We start from the raw sequence: 23878 nt of genomic DNA on the forward strand, positions 1-23878 counted from the left end.
GTCTCCTGCAGCAACTCTGAGAAGTACTGGGTGGGAGAATCTGGGTCAGAAGAGAAGGCCTAATAGGAAATTCCTAAAGAAAACCATACTTTTAAGCTGTGAATAGCATTTCTTAATTTTTTGATGACTTGTCTTACTTCGATACAAGCCTAATTTTGACAACTTAAGCAATTCCTGTCAGCATTCCCGCCGCATTTTCCCTCACCCCCAAAAGAGAGAACTAGTGTTGATGATGAGGGGGAAAGTGAGTTAAGGGCATAGGCTGTATGTTAAAATTAGGGTGCCTAATTTCTGCGTGACCTAAGTGACCATATCATGTTCATGTTTGGCTGAAGTGCAGGGAAGGTAACTTTACCTATTTGCCTGTTTTTGTTATCTAGTATATTTTTATGTTTTATAAATTTGGAGACTTAAACATCACCCCAGGGTAGTTCTAGGGAGATCTTTGTGGTAATGGACTAGTTCTTTATCTTGATTGTGGTGGTGGTTACACAAATCTACACACGATAAAATCACATGGAACTATACACACACATTAAGCCAATGTCAGGTTTTTGTTTTGATAGTTACTATAGGATATAACCTTGTGGGAAAACTGAGGGAAGAGTATATGGGACATCTCTGCACTATCTTTGCAACTTCCTTTACCTATAATTATTCCAAAATTAAAGTTAAAAAAGAAAATCAACCTAGGATTATTTAATTGTTTTTAAGTAGGAATATGCCATTCCTGAGCAGGTTCCTGAGACACAGGCTTTCAGTGGAAAAACTGAGAAGGCCTCAGACAAACTGGGATTAAGTTGGTTACCCTATTTATGGAAGACATTAACTGGAGAGAGGCAGCCTATGGGCTGTTACTGATAAAGAGGCGGCTTAAATGTTTGTGGTTCCATATGGCTCCCTCTAAGACTTGACTTAAATCTACGTCTACTAATGCTATAGGAATATCTCTTGAAACTTGTGTCTGCCTTTTTACACATGTTTCTCACCCTTAAAAAAAGGTCCTGTAATCTCTCAGATGCTTTCATCTCATTATGTGTGCCATGATTTTGGGCACTGCCATTTTTCCTCAGTCAGTTGTATTGAATTTTAAGATATAACTTGGTTTATATTAGCCGTGAACAACTATGTAATTCCTTGATTTAAAAAAAGTTTATGTTATTATTTGTCTTATTAATGGGAGGAATGCAACTTTCAAATATAACATTAGAGCATGATTCTTGAACTAGGAAATATAAACTAATTTAAAATGTTCATTTTTTTTCTTCCCCATTTCTTTCCTTCACAATGTATACTTTTATTCTTTTTATCTTAGTATTCTTCCCTTAAAGTCTCAGGTACTTACAGTAATTCTGTGTATAGTGTATTTCTAATTACCAAGATAACTAAAATTATCAAATGATATGGACAATTACTAATGTGTTCTCTGCACAGTGAGTTACTAGGCCTCCAGGACAGAGGGAAAATGAAGTAGTAGCAGAGTTTGATCTGTGTTTGTGTAGTGAATCATTCATTTTCCTATATATTTTTGGCGAAGTTAAAATAGGGGAAAAGAAAGAAGATGGAGGTAGAGATGCATGTAGGGAAGAAAATAAAAGTATAAATTGTTTTGTCAGAGGGTTAGTTGTCTTTTTTCCGTGTAGGGGATTAGTTCTTAACCCTTTTTGGGCCACGGACCCTTTGAGAATTGGATGAAAGCCTCAAGCTCTCTCCTTAGGAAAATGTTATTATGCTTGTTTATAAGTAGACTCCAGATTAAGAACTTTTGCTGAAATGGAATGTAAGTAGATAAATGGGAGTTTAATGAGTGAGAGAAAACCATAATGTTCTGCCTTTGTAAAGCAGTTTGCTGTTCAGAATGAACTTTAAAATAATTATTTGATCCCTTAGCAACTGTATGAAATTAGCTGTATATATTGATATTTCTTTATTCCTAACTTAGGTTAAATAATTGAGGCTCTAGGAAATTAACAAGTCACACGAATGATAAGCAGCTTCTCTCCTGAGTTGGCAGATATTGTGCTTATTGAATGTCTGCTGTGCTAGGCCCTGTGCCGGGTAGTGGGGATGGATGTGATAGGCTTGTCCTTGAAGAGCTCTTGGTTGAGTAGAACCACCTAATTTGTAGACATTCAGTGTGAACCTGTATATATTTAGTCTCCGTTCAGCTCAGTTTAACTCTGCGTTGCTGATTTTGGGGGGAATACTGAGGAGAAGTATTTCATTAAAACGAAAATATCAGTATGTTGTAATTTCCAGGTTTAAAAAATAACCTGATCATCTGACTTTAGTTCCCTGACCAGGGTTGAATTCGGGACTGGCAGTGAAAGCGCTGAGTTCTAACAACTGGACCAACAGGGAATTCCCTTCATCTGACTTATTTCATAGAAATTGAGTATCATAATAAAACATAATGTATAGAGAATGGGCATGGATCATAGAAAGAGAAACTTAAGTTTAATGCAAAGAACACCTTGAGGTCCTTCATATGTTAAACACTGGAGAGGGCAACTAAGTGAAATTGTGACTGCTTACATTATCTTTCGGGCTTTTTATGATTTTCTTTTCAAAAGTAGACATTATTGACATAAACGTAAGGGATAATTTTGTGGTTTTGTTTTTAAGCATTTTTTTGAGATAACCGACGATCAATTTGACTTCCATACTTATTGCATGAGAAAGATGACCCTTCGTGCCTACGTTGACCTTTTGAGATTAGAAGATATACTCAGGAGACATGCCTTCTATTTCAAGGCCGCTAGATCAGCTATTGAAATATATTTGAAATTGTATGATAATCCCTTGACCAATGAAAGCAAACAACAAGAAATAAATTCAGGTAACTGAAAAGGGACTTGCTTAAAGAGATTTGAAAAGAACACAAAATTTCAGAACATCATTAACATAACGATGAAAAAGTATATTATCAGATGGATGTGAAGACAACATTAGATAACTGATAATACCCAAAAAAGTGGGGGGAAGACTTAGAAAAAGTCGACAGGATGATGTCCTGTAACTGATGCTTCTAAATTACCCTAATGGAATGACCTGTAGTCATTCTAATTTTTATCGTTGGTAGGGCCCATTCAGGAAAAATAGAAATGTTTATGGGCTGTTTTTTTTTTTTTTTTCTTAAATAGGAATTGAAGATAGTTTTGAGCTTTTTAGGGGAAAAAATATATATTTGTACAACTTCGAATACCTACTTGATTGAAAATAATAATACCAATGAGAATATCTGTATAGAGCCTTTTATTCACTAAAATGTTAATATCTAAGAATATTTGAGAAATAGCATGGAGGCAAATTTCTGATCAGATCACGGGAGTTTATGTGCACTTATCCTTGATATATTCATATTCCAAGAGGATAGTCATCAGCCCCACTTTATACAGTTTGGGACTTGAGCCTGAGAGAAGATGATTTGCCTAAACCCATGTATTGTGTAGGAAGCAGAACCAGGCTAGAATTGGTTAATTTTAGTTGATGCAGCATTTGCTATTGCATTTTGTGTGCCAGGTTTGAGCTAGTCATTAGGAGTACACTTTCTAAAAACTTCTATATAGTTGCCCCCCAAAAAACTATACTAATAGTATGTATTGAATAAGAATATGAGGAAATTGGAAACATTGACTCAGAATTTTCATTCATTTGGATATTTATAGAAAACCTGTCAGCCAAAGAATTGAAGAAAATGCTTAGCAAGCAGAGAAGAGCTCAAAAAAAGGCTAAATTAGAAGAAGAGAAAAAGCATGTGGAAAGGGAACGTCAACAAAAAAATCAAAAGAAAAAACGGGATGAAGAAGAAGAAGAAACCAGTGGTCTCAGAGAAGAACTTATACCTGAAAAATTAGAAAGGGTGAGATGAACTTACTGTCTTTACTTGGTAAAATTTATGTTATTTCGTTCTGTTCTGACCGTAAACATAATTTATTTAAATCTGTAAATCAGAAGCTATTTGTAGTATTAGCCAAGATCATTATGATAGTCATCAACTGTTTTTGAGTAATAATATGCACATTTTGGCTAATGCAAATTATAGATAGAATTGTAGTTGTGGTAGGCAGAATAATGGCCCTCCAAAGGTGTCTGTGTTCTAATCCCTGGAAACTGTGAACATGTTATATTTCATGGCAAAGGGAATTAAGGTGGCAGATGGAATTTAAGGTTGAACTTAGCTGGCCTTTAAATAGGGAGAGTAGCCTAGATTATCCAGCTAAGAGCCCAATGTAATTAATCACCAGGGGCCTTAAACGTGGGGGAGGGAAGCAGGAGAGGAGGGCTGAGTGGTGGGAAAAGGACTCAATCCTCTGTTGTTGCTTTGAAGGGGGTGGGGTGGGAGCCACAAGCCAGAGGGTGTGGGCATCCTTGAGAAGCTGGAAAAAGGCATTGAAACATACTCTCCCTTAAAGCCTCCAAAAGGAAATGCAGTCCTGTTGACACTTTGATTTTAAGCCCAGTGAGACCCATGTTGGACTTTTAACCTACAGAACTACAGGATAATAAATTTGTGTTAATACAGTAAATTTTTGGTAATTTGTTAGAGCAGCAATACAATTAAATATGGAAGCATTTCATATACCTTGCTAGATAATGTTTTAGCTGCAAAGGGAATAGCATCTTATCTCCAGGATTTTCTCAAAGTGTTAATAGTTACTTAGGAACCAGATTTAGGGAAATATTTCCTATTTAGGGAAATAGCTTTCTGGTTTATTCACTATGAATCTAGTATAAGTATTTTAAACTTGTCCTTTTTTTCAACTATGTAGTGCAATTATATTTGCCTCCTTTAAATGTTTGTAGTTTAAGGGGCTTGGTAGCATAATGGTACTTGTAGTATAATGGTACTTGTAGTACCATTTCATCAAGTCTGTGGAATAATTTCCTGTATTTTTTTTGATTTTTATAAAATTATCTTGATTTTATAATCAGAAAAGCAATAGAACTATTTCTGTTTTTGAAAAGTATTGACTATTTGTTTATAGTTGATAGTTTTAAAATTTTTTCTTGCTTACTTGGTTATATGAAGAGAACTGTCTAAATTACTTCAGCTATGTATTAATATAAAATTTTGGGGGAAATTTGACTTGTGTAACTGCTTTTTAAATACAATAATTTTTCTTTCTGTTTCAAAATAGATAGAAAATCCATTAGAAGAAGCTATCAAGTTTCTTATACCTCTTAAGAACCTTGTTGCTGATAACATTGACACTCATCTATTAGCATTTGAAATATATTTTAGAAAAGGTAATAGTTTGAATTCAGATTTTAATCCTTGATTTTATTGGTGGCCATATTCAATAGAATCTTTGTGAATTAGATCTATTTTTGTTTCTTAGAGTTTCATTTCAGCCTTCCACAAAGGCTCTTAATTCCTTTTTCCTTTGCTACTCAAAACTTTACTGAGTAATAAATTAGAATATTATGATCAAATGAATAATTTGAATAGTCATACAAGTTGTTTACCTGAATCAATCCTTCATGATTTTTCAAGCATTTCTTTAAAAAATAATATTATCTTTGATAACCAAAGGCAGCTTTGAATTTTGCTTTTGAATGTTACAGGAAAGGTAACACTTTGTTACTGGATTTTAAGTGAGGCTAAAATAAAGTGAAGAAAAAACATACATAAATATTGATGCTGTTACTTTTGTAATTTTTTCTGACATAGGAAAGTTTCTGTTAATGCTGCAGTCTGTCAAACGAGCTTTTGCCATCAACAGGAATAACCCATGGTTACATGAATGTTTAATTAAATTTTCTAAATCTGGTAAGTATAAAAAAGGTAATATTTATGTAAAAGTAAATATAACAGTTCAGCTGTCTTCCATTAAGCTGGACATTAAAGAGATTTGTAACAATGTAAAGCAAAAAAAGTATAATGTTTATAGTATTTAAATGGAGATTTATCTATAAAATGAACATGCTAGCAAAGATATGTTAGAAATTAGTGCATTTTAAGCTAGAATGTATTTATATTCCAAAGGAATAATACTATTTTTATTATGTAAAATATATCAAGTTTAATAATAAATATAAATGTATTTCAATTGATTTTGTTTCAAAGTACAGACCAAAAATTTTATAAACTTCACATGTTCTCTTTTTATAGTGTCTAATCATAGTAATCTTCCAGACGTTGTGAGCAAAGTTCTGTCTCAAGAAATGCAGAAAATATTTGTTAACAAGGATTTGGAAAGTTTTAATGAGGATTTTCTCAAACATAATGCTACCTCTCTTCAGCATCTACTTTCAGGTTCGTATTTAGTTCCCAGGGTTAAAATGTTTATGGGAAAAAGTTAGAATGTGACGAAAAAAGAAAAGTTTGGAAAGATTATCAACCTCACTAACTATCAGAGAAAAAGAAATGAACACAATACCATTTTGATCTTTCAAATTAGGAAAGATTATTTTTAAACACAACCATACAAAATCTGTGGGATGCAGCAAAAGCTTAGTTCTTAGAGGGAAGTTCATAGTGATACAGGCCTTCCTCAAAAGAAACAAGAAAAGTCTCAAATAAACAACCTAACCTACCACCTAAAAGGAAAGATTATTTTTGTGTAGGAAAAGGAGACTAAAGTATGGGAAAGATGTGGTATATAAGCACTCTTGTATTTTACTGCTGCAGGTGTGAATTGCCCTGGCCATGTAGGAAAACAATTTGTCATTCTTACCAAGAGCTTCATTACAACTGTGCCTTTTGCTGTAGTCACACATATTTGTGTAAATAATTTTAAAGAAATAATCCAAAGCAAAGAAAGAGCTTTAAGGGCAAAGATATTAACTGGAATGCTCTGTGTAAGGATGGGGAAAAGACTGGAAACATATTTAATGATGTCCAGTAATAGGGAAAACAGTAGTAGGTAGGTTCATATAAAATGACAGGTAGTCATATAAAGTAATATTTATTCAAAAGATTTGTAATAACAGGGGTACTTTTGTAATATATATGCAGAATTAACATACAATCTCAGCTATGTAAAAATACACGTGGCATAAAAGCTGAAAAGAAGCATCAAAGCTTTAATGGTTGACTTTGGATGTTGAGGTTATGTGACACTTATTTTTTCTTGTATTTTTTATTACTGTATGCATTTTGTGTTTGTGGGTTTGTTTGTTTTCTTTTTCACTTTTTGGCCGCACCTCATGGCATGCATGTGGGATCTTAGTTCCCCGCGCCCCCTGCAGTGGAAGCGTGGAGTCTTAACCACTGGACCGCCAGGGAAGTCCCCGTATTTTGTGTTTTGAGGATTTACTGTATCCTGTCTTGTTACAGGAAGGATTTTAGGCAGCATATACAAATTCATAAAATGACAAGATGGCAAAATGGAAACTGGAAAAAGATTGCGGAAAAGCAGTTGGGGACAAAATGAATGGAGTACATAATATAATTAACTATGCTCCTACTTTAAATATTTTAACCTGAGCTTTCTTGTTGTAAAGGGATACCGCTTGGTTGTGATATCTATGGAAAAAAAGTTAATTCCTGTGAAAAACTACAGCACTTCTTGGTAGTAAGGGCAAATAAGAATTTCTCTTCAAGAACACAGAATAATGGAGGGAGACATTTCTTTATTATAATAATGGGACATGCCTTTCTAAACATCATATGAAATTCTAAGGAAAAGATAATTTTTGCCACATTAAAAAAAAAAAGCCATAAAGTCAGAAGGCCAAGTGGGAAAAATACATTAGATATGTAACTAATTAAAAGCTGATAATATACATACTACTCTTATAAATTAACAATAGAAATATAAATTAATAAAAGCCCAATAGAAAAATGAGCATAGAACATGGACCATGTAATTTATAGGGGGAATATAAACTGGATTTTACTTTAAAACAGCTTTAAAAATTATTTTCTTCGGGAATATGCAAACATTTTCCTGTTGTCCGTCTGTCACACTGCTCTCTTTTTTAAAAAAATTAATTAATTTATTTATTTTTGCTGTGTTGGGTCTTCACTGCTGCGCGTGGGCTTTCTCTAGTTGCGGCGAGCGGGGGCTACTCTTCGTTGCAGTGCACGGGCTTCTCATTGCGGTGGCTTCTCTTGTTGTGGAGTACGGGCTCTAGGTATGCGGGCTTCAGTGGTTGTGGCACGTGGGCTCAGTGGTTGTGGCTCGTGGGCTCTAGAGCGCAGGCTCGGTAGTTGTGACGCACAGGCTTAGTTGCTCCGCGGCATGTGGGATCTTCCCGGACCAGAGATCGAACCCGTCTCCCCTGCATTGGCAGGTGGATTCTTAACCACTGTGCCACCAGGGAAGTCTCTGGAACCATGTTTTAAGTCACTGATAAGTATAAATCAACTCAAATGTAAGACATAGGAATGCACTCATTTTGTAATGTCTTGGTATTTCAGGTGCTAAAATGATGTATTTTCTGGACAAGTCAAGGCAAGAGAAAGCAATTGCTATTGCCACTAGACTGGATGAAACCATAAAAGATAAAAATGTAAAGGTAAGAGTTTTCACACACTGATTCCCAGAGACTGTGGATACTGAGTGATCTAACAAAACATATCTTTACAACATAATTCTTGAGTGGCCCTTCGGAGTTATGTGTAGATTTGGATCTCAGCTCTTCTACCAATTATGAGCTGTGTCATGTTAGGCAAGTTACCTTTCTTAGCTTCCTTTTCCTCATTTATAAAGTGAGGATGAAAATACTGTCTATCTCAGAGTTGGTGTTAACTGAAATAGTAAACTGTGAGGTGCTTGGCATATAATAAGCACTCAGTAAATGGGAACTATTGTTATTAATAAAGGACACTTTCAGTGGTCACAGTTTCAGAGACTCACTTTTTTTAAGTATTAGAATTCTATCACCCTCCCCCTTTTTTTTTTTTTTTTGACTGTTGGGTCTTCATTGCTGGGCGCGGGCTGCTCTTCATTGTGGTGTGCAGGCTTCTCATTGCAGTGGCTTCTCTTGTTGCGGAGCATGGGCCCTAGAGCACGCAGGCTTCAGTAATTGTGGTGCTTGGGCTCAGTAGTTGTGGTGCATGGGCTTAGTTGCTCTGCAGCATGTGGGATCTTCCCGGACCAGGGATCAAACCTGTGTCCCCTGCATTGGCAGGTGGATTCTTAACCACTGCACCAGCAGGCAAGTTCCTTATTGCTTTTTTAAGGTTTTGTAGAATTGATTTTTTAAATATTATTTTTTTTGTGGTGATTACTTATTATAGATAGCAAGAAGTTATTTTAGAGTGTGGCATTGTTGGTTTTCTCTTGCTTAATTAACAAATTGCATCTTTTGATTAAAGTAGTTATTAACCAGAGTTTTTTTAAAAAATAATTTTTATTTTTCCCTTGTTTAAATAGACTTTAATAAAGGTTTCTGAGGCACTGCTTGATGGCAGCTTTGGGAACTGTAATTCTCAGTATGAAGAATACAGGATGGCCTGTCATAACCTGCTTCCTTTTACTTCTGCTTTCCTGCCTGCTGGGAGCGAAGTCGGCGGTCATAGCGCAGCTCTAAACCACACAGCTAACTGTGATGTCTTGGCAAGTGAAATTTGAAATCCTGTAGAAAGTTGACTTCTGTAAAACTCAAAGTTGAATTCAGATCAGGGTTTCTTTTCCAGCTTGTATGTTAACATAGATATGAAATGAAGTACAGTTGACCCTTGAACAACATGCGTTTGAATTTCGAGGGTCCACTTATATGTGGATTTTTTCAATAGGAGATACTACAGTACTATGCGATCTTCAGTTGGTTGAATCCAGGGATGCAGAACCTCAGATAGGGAAGGACTGCTTATACAGAGGGCCACCTGTATGTTAAGTGTGGATTTTTGACTGCTTGGAGGGAGGGTCAGTGCACCTAACTCTTGCTTTTGTTCAAAGATCAACTGTATTGGATAGAATTTTTAAATGGAGTATGCTGTAAGCTTATTTTATTCTTTATCCATCTATGCCAAGTTACATTAAAAGCTCTTAAAATTGCCTGTTATATACTTGTACAGCTTTCTTAAACCTTGGAATTATCAGCATTGTGATTGGTGCTGTCACTTCGTATCATAACTATAATTTCTTAATTAACCTAAGTTGCATACAGCTCTGCTGTATTATTTTTTTTAGATCTGGGTTTCGTTTCAGAATCTTATGTTTTGATCCCTTATTGGTTTGTTATTGTTTGTTTGCTTTTTATTAAAGCATATCAATATTAAAGTGTTAACTATATGTCAGAAGTGATATGGAACTCCTTTTGACAGATATTTATTTAAAATTTACTTCAGTTTGACCTTTTTTCCACCTTACTTTTTTTGTGATTTACCGTTTTCCTTTTTAATAGCCGTGAAAATGCTATTTTCTGTTGAACAGGGGTACTCCAGTTTTATATTGATGATTCAGAATATGGGGATCTGTTTGCCTCTTAATCATGGAAGTTCACTGGTAAATTGCTTGCGTATCTAGATCAGTCTTAAAGACGCCCAGGCAAGAGTTATGCTTTCTTGGCTAAATTGCTTTGCGTTACCAAGTAGTTTGTACATGAGGGCTTCAAGGGAGCATAATAGGGTAAAATACAAATTACAATGAGATATTCTTACTCTTATAGCCATGCATTGACTATTAAATACATTTTTATATCAGCAAAATGAGAATTTAAACTATCAGCTAGTTTAACTATTAAAATATAGTATTGTTGAGCAATATTTTTTGGGGGGGGTAGTAGCTTTTGTTCTATCCTGTACAGAAAACAGTAATAGAATCATTGAATATGTTTCTTTCAGAACTGTATAAATGTCTGTAACATTAATACTTCCTTTTAAAGGCAAATATAAATTCAAAAGGGGAGATTTTATTTAGAGAAACAATTAATTAAAATGGTTTTCCTTCACTCTGAGCTAATATTTAGATTCATAATTGTTGAGAGAAAAAAACTTACTGTAAAATAATGCCAACCTATGTAATGCTATAATAAATTATTTTGTACACAGTTGCTTATTTGTGTTTGTGTTGTTTCACACTATCAAAATATTTTTTTTAAGGAATTCCTTTATTTTCTTTATTATTATTTATTTATTTATTTTTGGCTGTGTTGGGTCTTCGTTTCTGTGCGAGGGCTTTCTCTAGTTGCGGCAAGCCAAGGCCACTCTTCATCATGGTGCGCGGGTCTCTCACTATCGTGGCCTCTCTTGTTGCAGAGCACAAGCTCCAGATGCGCAGGCTCAGCGGCCATGGCTCACAGGCCTAGTTGCTCCGCGGCATGTGGGATCTTCCCGGACCAGGGCTCGAACCCGTGTCCCCTGCATTGGCAGGCAGATTCTCAACCACTGTGCCACCAGAGAAGCCCTGTCACAATATTTTTGCAAAATGTTTTTTCTTTGATGGAGTAAAAACTTAATTATCTTAGTTTTTACAAGTTTATTTTAAAAAAATAACCAACTACCAATATATTCTAGTGCCACAGCAGCTTGGCTTCTTTTCAGAGTTTTAATAATAATAGAACTAGGCTATCTTGTTACTGAATATCCTGGAAAACATGTAATTTGTCATGTTACTTTTAGCAAGATGCCATTTCTATAAAAGATGCCAGTTAATCATAATTAATGTGGAAATTGTGCTTTCAACAGCAGTCTTTAAAAAGTATTTCAGGGCTTCCCTGGTGGTGCAGTGGTTGAGAGTTCGCCTGCCGATGGAGGGGACACGGGTTCGTGCCCCAGTCCGGGAGGATCCCACATGCCGCGGAGCGCCTGGGCCCTGAGCCATGGCCGCTGAGCCTGAGCGTCCGGAGCCTGTGTTCCGCAACGGGAGAGGCCACAACAGTGAGAGGCCCGCGTACGCAGAAAAAAAAAAAAAAAAAATTTCATTCGGATCATTTGGAGTTTCTGAAATATATAGGGTGGGTACAGTGGAGATGTGAGAAGTTAGGTTTAAGGTATGGAAGGCAGGATAAAGAGTGACACTGGGATTAATGAGATCCAGTAGTATATTCCTCTGTGTATAGAGGTTGTATCTATTCTCCTACCTACTCCCATGCCACTTTGAGTATAAACATTGTAAACCTGGGATGTGCTAGGGATCTTTTTTAGATAAGAGACAGGGTTTTGTATCATGTCCCTCCATCCCCTACCTCCAGCCTACCCCCAACTTTTAGTTTTGGAAAGCTAAAAGAGAATAATGATAAACCTAAAGGAAAGGCATCTGAGAACCAAGTACTAAGTGAAGCCTCTAGTCTCAACACAAAAAGTCCTTTGTTGATCTTGCCAAGTTTATCAGAACAGATAGGAAAAGACAAAGATTCAAGTGACAGTGGGATAACTTCAGAATTTGGCTTTTTTATTCTGGGCATGTCTTTTTTGTGTGTGTGCGGTACTCGGGCCTCTCACTGTTGTGGCCTCTCCTGTTGCGGAGCACAGGCTCCGGACACACAGGCTCAGCAGCCATGGCTGAGCGGCATGTAGGATCTTCCTGGACCGGGGCACGAACCCGGGTCACCTGCATGGGCAGGCGGACTCTCAACCACTGCGCCACCAGGGAAGCCCGTCGGACATTTTTTTAAAGCTTCCTTTAAGGAACTAATTTTGATGTTGAGACGCTCTGTCCTGGGAGCTGATAAGATAGGAGGTGAGGGGTTTGCAGACCATGGGGTGGCTGTGCTGGAGGGAAGTAGCAGGAGGATCAGGGAGACCATTCATTGCTTTATTTAGGAACATCTTCCTAGTTCTTCACAGATCTCTTCCCAGCACATGATCTGAGACCAGGGCATTGAGGAAAGAACACAGGTTTTGGAGGAAGACGGGCATTGCCTTTCAAGTTGGTTGTTGATGCTCTTCAAGCTGGATGACTTTGGGCAAGTCATTTCCCCACTGTACCTTGTCGGTAATAGCCTGCCTCTGCTGTGCAACAGTCTGTAAATGGGAGCTGTTTGCTTTAGTTCAGTAAATGTTTGAATCTCTTTTTTATTCCTCTGCAAGGTAGTTTGTTGGAGCCTTCTGAGCCCAAAGAAGAAATTGCTTCTTCAAAGCTCACCCAACTTGAATTGGAAACTACAGCCAGCTCTTCCAACAGTCCACAAATGCCCTGGATCAGGACTGTCCCCAATACAGTGGCTGTGTTTCCTGAACCAAAGACCCAGGCTAAACCTCATAAATCATATTAAAAATTGTGAATGGTTATAGGAAAAGGATTATGAAAAGATAAATATTCAATGACTTTAGGTAACAAATTTAGGGTTTTGATACAATACATAATTATTAAAAATTGGAACCAGCCTGGAAAATTCAACTTGCGGGTTCTAACAGGTCATCTTCATATTTTTCACAGCACCTGGGTACTCAGATAATGAAAAAAGAGAAAGAAACCAAATTCAGAGATATATGGAGAGAGATTAAAAATCCCAAGGCTCTGAGTTTCCGGTCTCCTTTATCTATGGTCTCTGTTGTTTGGAATATAAATAATCTATTGCTAATAATTCTTTTTTTCATTTCTAATATCCTACTGGTCTTATTTATTTATTTTTAAAATTTTTTTGGCTGCGTTGGGTCTTCGTTGCTGTGCACGAGCTTTCTCTAGTTGCGGTGAGCAGGGGCTACTCTTGCGGTGCACGGGCTTCTCATTGCTGTGGCTTCTCTCGTTGCGCAGCACAGGCTCTAGGCGCGTGGGCTTCAGTAGTTGTGGCGTGCAGGCTCAGTAGTTGTGCACGGGCTCAGTAGTTGTGGCTCGTGGGCTCTAGAGCACAGGCTCAGAAGTTGTGGCACACGGGCTTAGTTGCTCCGTGGGATGTAGGATCTTCCCGGACCGGGGCTCGAACCCGTGTCCCCTGCATTGGCAGGTGGATTATTAACCACTGTGCCACCAGAGAAGACCCCTACTGGTCTTTCGAGTAACTATTACCACTGCCCATATCCACCCTTTTCAATACATATTATGAAACCCCCCAGGCTAGCCTGTGAGGGTCCTTATGAATAATGGAGCCTATAACAAGTGCTACTCTCTAGGTTATATGCTACTTTTGTTATTTACTTTAAAAAAATTATATTTTTAGAAAGCCATAGCCTGCCTTGTTTCCACTTCATCTTCTGTTTTGTTATTTCTTGTCCTTAAAATCTGGTTGGCAAAAGTGAAGGGAAAAGATGAGAAGTAGAGAAGGAGAGCCAATTACAGTTGGGAGGGTGGCTGGGGAGGAGGTGGCAGGGGGGAGTGTGGGGTGTAGGGGGAAGAGCCCCTGCTTTGGAGTCGTAAGAACTGGGCTGCAGCTTTCACTCAGTCTTGTCCTGCAGTTAGTGGTTTTGTTTGGCTTTTCTCGTGAGTAAATTGTTTACATTAAGGACTAGTGTAGAGAGAAAATGGAGTAATACATGCAAAAAGTCTGTTGGGTCCTGGAAGATGCTTAATAAATGGCTCTGAGGTTGAGGGGGAGAGGGGAGAAAGCCCTGATTTGGAGAATGTGCTGGTGTTGTGGTGCAAATACTCCTCTTATGGCTGTTTTCAAGCTGCCCGTTTAGCGTCCCTGAATACAGAGTTGGGAAGTTGGGAAGAGAAGCCACAGTAGGCTCTTTGGAGCCTGGATGAGCCAGCTCCAGCACGCCACTGGAAAGTGTACCCCAAAGAGTTTGAAAACCCCACTATCATATAAGCAATTGTGTTAACAGTAAATCCTCATAGAACCACAAAAAAAATCCATGGCAGGTTCCGTGTTGCTAATTTTTAGTAGCACACAATAGGAGTTCAGCAAATGGGGGGTCAACCAGTGACTGAGTGCATGCAAGACCTCTATTAATTTCCCAAAGGAAAAGCAGTCAGGATGGGGAAGAAGAGCAGGAAATCTTAATAATGGCAAAAGCAACGGGACTTCCCTGCCTGTGCAGTGGTTAAGAATTCGCCTGCCAATGCAGGGAACACGGGTTCGATCCCTGATCTGGGAAGATCCCACATGCCGCGGAGCAACTAAGCCTGTGCGCCACAACTACTGAGCCTGTGCTCTAGAGCCCGCGAGCCACAACTACTGAGCCCACATGCCACAACTACTGAAGCCCGCATGTCTAGAGCCCGTGCTCTGCAACAAGAGAAGCCACCACAGTGAGAAGCCCGCGCATGGCAACAAAGAGTAGCCCCCGCTCACCACAATTAGAGAAAGCCCATGTGCAGCGACGAAGACCCAACGCAGCCAAAGATAAATAAAATAAATAAGAATTTTAAAATAACAGCAAACACCCACATTTAGGATATAATTTAAGCCTGTTGTTTGAAAATAGGTTGTTGGGGGATTTGGTAACAGGCCCTGGAGCCATTCATCTTGAGGTCACCACTTCACATTTTTCAGGGATGTCAGTGACCCAGAAGGAGCCTAAATGAAATTGAAGGGGGAGAGAAAAGGATCTTGTCTATCTGTCTTGATACAGAGATCTGGCTTTAGAAGGAAAATCAAAGATGGAATCAGCAAGGGTTAGTACGTTAGAACTGGGCGGGTAAGTGCACTCTGATGCTGTGGCCAGGGCTCCGGAGACCAAGTCTTTATTTTAGCAGCAGTTTAACCATGCATCCCTCCATCTGTTTATTAATCTATCTATTCATCATCCATCCCATCAGGGTCTTCAGTTGAACAAAGTAATTTAAACTTGAAATACTTTGGGAGCAACAAATACCTCTTAAATACATTTTAAATATAATTTGATACATCCGGCTACATGATAATCAATTAGGCAATTTTAAAATTCTTTATTATGGAAATTTTCAAATATACAAAAAAGTAGAGAGAATAGGATAAAAAAAACCCATGTACCCATCACCCAGGTTCAACTGAGTGAAATGAATTGGGGAAGGGTTGAGAAAAGGGGTCCATGTCCACTTGACTTGGCCCCAGCGGCTGCCATTATGATTTCATCTGTTCCTCTATCTCCCCCAACCCATTTATGGAACAGTATGATTCTAGTAATGCCGTCCTTTCTCTGGTTTTTCTCTCTTCTGTAACCACCATACCATTGCCACCTCACATGAAATGTTTTGAGATTAAAGTTTCTACAACACAGGAAAGGATGAGATAATGTCATTTGCAGCAACATGGATGGACCTAGAGATTACCATACTAAGCGAATTAAGTCAGACAAAGACAAATATATCACTTATTTATGGAATCTAAAAAAATAATACAAATGAACTTATTTACAAAACAGACTCACAGACATAGATAACAGTCTCATGGTTACCAAAGGGGAAGTGGAGGGGGAGGGATAAATTAGGAGTTTGGGATTAACAGGTACATTATATATAAAATAGATAAACAACAAAAACTGTATAGCACAGGGAACTATATTCAATATCTTGTAATAACCTCTAGTGGAAAAGAATCTGAAAAAAATATATATATATCTCCTTCCCCTGAACTCAGACTAGATATATGTAACTAAATCACTTTGCTGTACACCTGAAACTAACACAACATTGTAAATCAACTCTAGCTCAAAAAAAACCAAAAAGCAAAACGCTTACACAATACAGGAGAGAACAGTAAACTTTAAAAGGCCACATGCTTCCAAAGGGATTTGTCAGAGGCAATCTTGTAAGGGTACCTACCTTCATGGATGTAAACTGTACAACAGGACGGTTACGACTGTACACTTTCCAGTCAAGACTCCAGAAAGACGAGCAGGTAGGAGTTTCTCCTGAGTGTTCTCAGCCCCCAGGTTTTTCTGACCAGTTTTAAACCGCTCTGGTGAGCATGTCGTCTACCTCCATCAACAGCTTCTCTGGTCTGTCGGTACCTTTCTTAATTAACAACTGCCAGCTAGGAGAGTATATAGGCTCAAGGCTAGGGTCAGGATTTCATCTGCCAACCTGAATCGGAAATACAGGACCTAATGGGGGGTGGGATGGAATTGATTGTTTTAAAGAAAGAACACCAAGTTTCTGATATCTGTTTCCATTCTACCTTCTCCCCCTCAGGCCCACCCTCCACCCCACTGTGCATCTTAGCTCTCCAGCCTCTCCACCCATTGGTCTTCTGGAATATATGCTTTCTTTCCTTCTCCGGCCACTATTTCTCCATCCTTCCCCTGGACTCAGATTAGATGTCACACCTTGGGACCCCTTCCTGTGTGGTTCATCTCCCCGCCTGGGCAGAGAGGTTCTAGGTATGGGATCCTGTATCCCCTGTCTCATCTGTACCCCACCTTGCCTGGCGCAGTCCAGAGGGAAGGGCTCAGTAACTCTTCATGGCAGGAAAGAGCTTGTGGTTTTTCAGGAACTGGTTATTCTCAGCTGGGATTTTCCAGCCCTCCTTTCTGCAGCCCACAGGTAGCCTGGATACCTTGTTTCTGCTTCTTAGTATTTGTCACCAGCGTTTGGGAAGAGGATGCGAGTGGCACAGACCGTGGATGCTGCTACTGTCTTTAGGAAGGTTGAATTTTTGGCAGTGTGTTTTTTTTATAGTAATTTCTTATATTTATTTTTTATTGAGAGATAACACAAATTTTAAGGGTGCAATATGATGGATACACATGCACACACACATATACATACATACACACACGTGTGTGTGTGTGTGTGTGTCTAACCACCAGTCAGGTCAAGATACAAAACATTTTCTTTTTTACTGTCTTGTTAAATGCCATCATATATTTAGACTTTTTTCACAACATGAAAATCAGTTAACAAAATCTGACTAAATAGTTGATATTTGTAACCTGGAGGATTACACTCCGAAGACTTTTATGCATATGTTCGTTTGTAATTACCTTCATTGGCCAGCCTCTAGAATGGACTTTTAACGTTAATTAAGGAGTTTGCCATTTCAAAGCTAAATATTTTCTGTTGGCAGTGTGTTTGGATTCTCCATGTTTTTAGCTTTTTTCTCCTGTCATTCATAAAACCAAATTCCCCGAGCCTTGAGAGGACCTTGGGAGCGGTTGTCAGAGGATGTGTCTTCAGGAATGGAAAATTCACCAAGGCCAGTCTGTCAAAACAGAAGTGACAGAAGCCATAGAGACCCAAGGCAGGTCTATGAGAGCAGTCCCCCAACTGTGTGCAATGGAATCTCCTCTCCAGAGAGATTCCCATGTCACTAGCATCCCACATTTTGGGAAACCCTGCTTGGGTATTGGATTCTCTGTTTTTCTGGAAGTGGCGAGAGGGCACTCACATTTCTTTGTGCCTACCCTCTGTTGAACTGCCTTCCATATACCTCAATATTAAATCCTCAGACGACCCTTTCGGAAGGGACAGCTTAGCAAACAGTGTTCTGAAAGGCTGAGTAACTTGCCCAGAATCAGGTGATAAGTGATGAGCCTGCCATCAAATCCACAGTGGGCTCCCCCGTCAGCCCAGGTTCTTTCCATTACTGTTGATGCTAGTGATACAGAAAAGGGTTTCCTACCGGGCGGGACCCACACTTAGGGGGCATAGGGAATTCCCTATTTGTTCACTCATCAGGACGCCCCGATTCACCCCAAATCACTCAGTGAGACAAATGTTTCCTTTTTAATTCCTTCTTTTTATCCTTTTAACTTGGAACATCTCCATTTGGTGCTGGTATATCCCTAATAACTCTCTAATACTCACTGATTTCCCTTTTTATTGATAACAAAGAAAGGAGGCCTTTAGCAGTTATCTGTATCTCTAACATTTTATAGGGTTGTTTTGTTTTCTTAGTATTTATATTTATGTTCCCCTCTTTATATGGCAAATAATAGTAGCTTTACACTTACGGTAGTGCTATAACGTTTTCTTTTAAAATAATTTGTTTATTTTCCTGAAATCAATTCATCAAAAAATGAATTGATTTCAGGAAAAGTTAGGTAATAAAAGCAAAAGTTCAAGTGCTGGGTCAACTAGGTAGCCACATGCAAAAGAATGATGTTAAATCCCTTCCTCACACCACACACAAAAATTAAATCAAAATTAGACACATCTATTTGAGCTAAAATTATGAAACTCTTAGAAGAAAACATAGAAGTAAATTTTGAAACCTTAGATTAGGCGATGTTTTTTTAGATCTGAAGCCAAAAACATAAGCAATAAAAGAAAAATAACGAATAAATTAGACTTCAGCAAAAGTAAAAAGTTTTGTGCTACAAATGACACCATCAAGAAAATGAAGAGACAACCCACAGAATGGGAGACAATATTTGTAAATTATATATCAAATATGGGACCTGTATTCCAAATATATAGAGAACTCATAACTTAATAATAAAAAGAGGAATAACCCAGTTAACAAATGAGCAAAGGATCTGAATAAATATTTCTCCAAGGAATATATACAAAAGACCAATCAACAAGCATATGAAAAGAGGTCTGATATCATCAGTCATCAGGAAAATGGAAATGAGATACTACTTCACAACTGCTAGAAAGGCTATATTGAAAAAGACAGATAATGACAAGTATTAGCAAAGTTATGGAGAAACTGGAACCCTCATACATTGCTGGTTAGACTATAAAATGGTATAGCTGCTTCGGAAAACGTTTTGGCAGTTCCTCAAAATGTAAAACATAGAGTTGTCGTTTAGTTCAGTAATTTCACTCCTAGATAAATGAAAACATGTGTCCACACAAAAATTTGTATATGAATGTTCATAACAGCATCATGATAACTAAAAAATGGAATCAGCACAAATTTCCATCACCCAGTGCACGTATAAATAAAACGTAGTTGTGATGGTTGATTTGATATGGTTATGTGGCCGGGCCATTGTACCCAGATATTTGATCAAAGATTATTCTGGATGTTTCTGTGTAGGTATTTTGGGGATGAGATTAACATTAAATTTATAGACTTTGGGTAAAGCAGATTATACTCCATAATGAGGGTGGGCCTCATCCAATCCATTGAAAGCCCAAAGAGGATAAAAGACTGACCTCCCCTGAGCAAGAAGGAATTCTGCCCACAGCCTGCCTTTGGACTTGAACTGCAGCTCTTTCCTGGGGCTACAGCCTGTTAGCCTACTCCATGAGATTTTGGACTTGCCAAGCTTCCAGAATCATATGAGCCAACTGCTTGAAAATAAATCTCTCTCAGGTGTGGAGAAAAGAGAACCCTCCTTCACTGTTGGTGGTAATGTAAATTGGTGCAGCCACTATGGAGAACAGTATGGAGGTTCCTTAAAAAACTAAATATAGAGCTACCATATGATCCAGCAATCCCACTCCTGGGCATGTATTTGGAGAAAACCATGGTTCAAAAGGGTTGAATGCACCCCAATGATCATTGCAGCGCTGTTTACAATAGCCAAGACATGGAAGCAACCTAAATGTCCATCGACAGATGAATAGGTAAAGAGGATATGGTGCATATATACAATAGAATATTACTTAGCCATTAAAAGAATGAAATAATGCCATTTGCAGCAACATGGATGGACGTGGAGATTACCATACTAAGTGAAGTAAGTCAGACAGAGAAAGACAAATATCATGTGATATCGCTTATATGTGGAATCTAAAAAAATGATACAAATGAACTTATTTACAAAACAGAAACAGACTCACAGACTTAGAAAAAAACTTATGGTTACCAAAGGGGAAAGGTGGGGGGGGCGGGGATAAATTGGGAGTTTGGGATTGACATATACACACTACTATATATAAAATAGATAACGAACAGGGACCTACTCTATAGCACAGGGAACTCTGCTCAAAATTCTGTAATAACCTAAATGGGAAAAGAACTTGAAAAAGAATAGATATATGTATACATACTGAAACTAACACACCATTGTAAATCAATTATAGTCCAATATAAAATAAAAATTTTTTTAAATCTCTCTATATACATATACACACATCCTGTTGATTCTGTTTCTCTGGAGAACCCTGACTAATACAGAGACATATCTATATAATGGAATATTATTTGACAATAAAAAGGATTGAAGTACTAATTCATGCTAAAACATGGATGAATCTTGAAAACATTATATGAGTGAAAAAAGCCAGCCACAAATTATATGATTCCATATACATGAAATGTCCAGAATAGGCAGGTCCATAGAGCCATATCAATTAATGGTTTCTTAGGGCTGGGAAGTGTGCTTGCAGGTAGGGGCCGGTGGAGGGGGAGGAATGGGGAGATAATGCTAGTGGGTCTGGACTTTCTTCTGTGGAGGATGAAAATGTTCTAAAATTAGTTGATGGTGATGGTTGCACAACTCTGTGAATATACTAAAAAACACTGAATTGTATACTCTAAATGGTGAGTGTGTAATTCAATACAGCTATTTTTTTAAAAAAGCACAAGTAAGCGATAGAGTGAAGTTCATGAAGAGAGTACAGAAATGTCCAAAATGCTGGGAAACACTGACCTGGAGCCTCCGGTTCCTCAGAGAATCTTGTGTACCTCTCCAGAGACACACTGTCTGTACATGTTTCCTTTTTATTCCCTGTTGTGTTATTCATAATCACAAGCAAATCAATCCAATTTTGGTCTAAACTAGTAACTGCATTACTCAACCTGATTAAAAATATAAGGGCAAAATATAGGTTGGCTTATGAAATAAGAGGTAGAGACACTGGCAGATGCTAAAGAAGGAACCTAAAATACATGTTGGACCACTGCCTGGAAGAAGGAAGGAAATTTATGTTACGAGGGAGGTTTATGTGCTATTTCATGTTCTGAGTGTTTCCATCCATGAACAAAGAGCCTGATCTACTTCTCATCCTACAATGGAGACAAACAGAGCTAGTAGGGCCTGGCTGCATGGACAGCACCCTCAACTGTCTCTGAAAATCAGTGCCTAGAGATTTTCTGGAGAGTTGGTGCCAATGTATTTCTGAGTGACCACCGTCTATTCCCTCAAAAGATATATTTTAAAAAATGGATTCAGCATAAAAATCAGTTTGCTGGGGTTCACTTGCATATTAAGTAAAAACCTTTATTAAGTAGTCAAGCTTTCTTGGGTGCCACCCTCTTCTCCGAGAACCATCTAGCTACATGCTACCCAACCCCTCACAGCCCCTACCGAGTGGACAGAAAGTCTGTGTGACCCCACCTCACTGACCACAACTGATTCTACCAGGGGTAGGTATCTGATACACATTGGGCCAATCAGACCCTCTTTTCAAGGAATCTGTGATTCAGATTTAGAGATTAGTTAATGTTTCCTAAAGGAAGTTTAGAGTGACTTCTAAAATTTTTCATTGTAAGCATATGGAATTGCAAAGGATGTTATTTCCTGGGTTCCATAAATACTTACATTTTATTTTATTATTATTTATTTTATTTATTTATTTTTGGCCGTGTTGGGTCTTCCTTGCTGTGTGTGGGCTTTCTCTAGTTGTGGTGAGCGGGGACTGCTCTTCGTTGCAGTGCGCGGGCTTCTCATTGTGGTGGCTTCTCTTGTTGCGGAGCACAGGCTCTAGGCGTGCGGGCTTCAGTAGTTGTGGTGCGCGGGCTCAGTAGTTGTGGCTCGCGCGCTTTAGAGTGCAGGCTTAGTAGTTGTGGCGCACGGGCTTAGTTGCTCAGGGCGGCATGTGGGATCTTCCCGGACCAGGGCTCGAACCCATGTCCCCTGAATTGGCAGGTGGATTCTTAACCACTGAGCCACCAGGGAAGCCCAATACTTACATTTTAGAATAAAATCATCATGTCACTCTTTTACCCATATCCAGCAGTATCTAAATTCATCCCTTAAATGTATCCATCCATCATCCATTAAAAAAAAAAGAACAAGCACTATATTAACAGCAGGACATTTTCCATCATTCTTTTTTCCCTTTAAACCTATGTTTCCATTCCAAATTGTCCATTTTTTATTGATCACAGCATCTTAATTCTCCAGAACAAAAATACCTATGTAAATTGAAATGTTAAAATATGCAGTGATCATAGGGTTTTAAGTGTATTAAAAACAAGTTAAGTACGCTATGTAATTTCATAAGTATACAACATAAAGTAAAATTTTATTGGCCTTTTAAACTTTTAATTCATGTGTTAAATATTATATATTAATATATATGTGATAAATATATTTATTTATCACATATATTGTGATAAATATTATAAATTGATGTGATAAATATTATATATTGATGAATATCACATATTCCTACTTAATCCCCATATATAGTAACTAACTTTGTTCAAATAAATGTGCAGAGGAGTCTGGAAGTAATTTGTATACTAATGTCAGTCAATTTTTTGAAATTCTTCTCCGTTTTATGCCAAAAATCACTCAGTGATCTTCCATTAAATATTATTTTAAATGACCTGTCGGTGGACAACTCTAGTAGCTCCTTCTTCAATTTTGATAGAAGCAATGACATAAAAACTACCTGACTTGCCCAGTAGCAGATGCTATCAATACCCCACACACATCCCTGAGGCACTTAGCGTTTCAGTACATGCACTAAGCATTCAAATACATATATGAATAATCCTTTGAAAGCTTTCACTTTGCCTGAGTGTTCAAGGAGATAAGCATCAGGGAGTTAATACCCTTGGGGACAGCCTTCAGACAATGACAAACGAGATTCTGAGTATGAATACTACAGCTTCCCTGACTCAGAACCCTGAGGTGTGTTCTACACCATCTCCCCAGGGCTCTCTATGGAAGTGAACCCCTGTTTCTCACAATGGTAACTCATGAAGGTACTCTGTATTGGCTTCCTTCTCTTCCCCGTCAATCATTTCCCACTCTCCTGCTGACGCTTCCTGGGATCACCTCCCTAAAAACGAATTTGCACTCAGGTCTTGATCTTGGCAATGCTTCTGGGGTAACCCAGCTGCAGTAGGTTGAATTGTGGCCCCTGAAAAGATACGGATATGGATACATCCTAACTCCTGTAACCTGTGAATATGGCCTTATTTGGAAAAATAGTCTTTGCAAATATAATTAAGAATTGTAAAATGAGATCATGCTGGACTACCCCAGAAGAGGGGCCTTAAATCCGAAGACAAGTGTCCTTATAAGAGAAAGACGAGGAGACACAAAGAC

At 38.2% G+C, this 23878-nt stretch overlaps 1 protein-coding gene across 11 annotated transcripts in view; it reads left to right on the forward strand.

The window, feature by feature from the left end:
- Nucleotides 1–23878, forward strand: part of NAA16 (N-alpha-acetyltransferase 16, NatA auxiliary subunit) — an 80707-nt gene that overhangs the window by 54653 nt on the left and 2176 nt on the right. For 5 of the 11 annotated variants that reach the window (XM_027116153.1, XM_027116154.1, XM_027116156.1 and 2 more), the window contains 7 exons: nt 2626–2839; nt 3669–3862; nt 5142–5250; nt 5675–5773; nt 6116–6259; nt 8369–8466; nt 9327–10944. In XM_027116153.1, the coding sequence (XP_026971954.1) occupies nt 2626–2839; nt 3669–3862; nt 5142–5250; nt 5675–5773; nt 6116–6259; nt 8369–8466; nt 9327–9524 (1056 nt within the window). In that variant the 3' untranslated portion in view covers nt 9525–10944. Of the gene's footprint in view, nt 1–2625; nt 2840–3668; nt 3863–5141; nt 5251–5674; nt 5774–6115; nt 6260–8368; nt 8467–9326; nt 10945–15273; nt 16039–23878 lie in introns of those variants that run through there. The other 6 variants (XM_027116158.1, XM_027116155.1, XR_003434722.1 and 3 more) reach the window with 6 other exon arrangements.

Source organism: Aethalodelphis obliquidens, unplaced genomic scaffold (assembly GCF_003676395.1).
Source record: "Aethalodelphis obliquidens isolate GAN/ISIS:26980383/991018 unplaced genomic scaffold, ASM367639v1 scaffold16, whole genome shotgun sequence".
NCBI classification, from domain to species: Eukaryota; Metazoa; Chordata; class Mammalia; order Artiodactyla; family Delphinidae; genus Aethalodelphis; species Aethalodelphis obliquidens.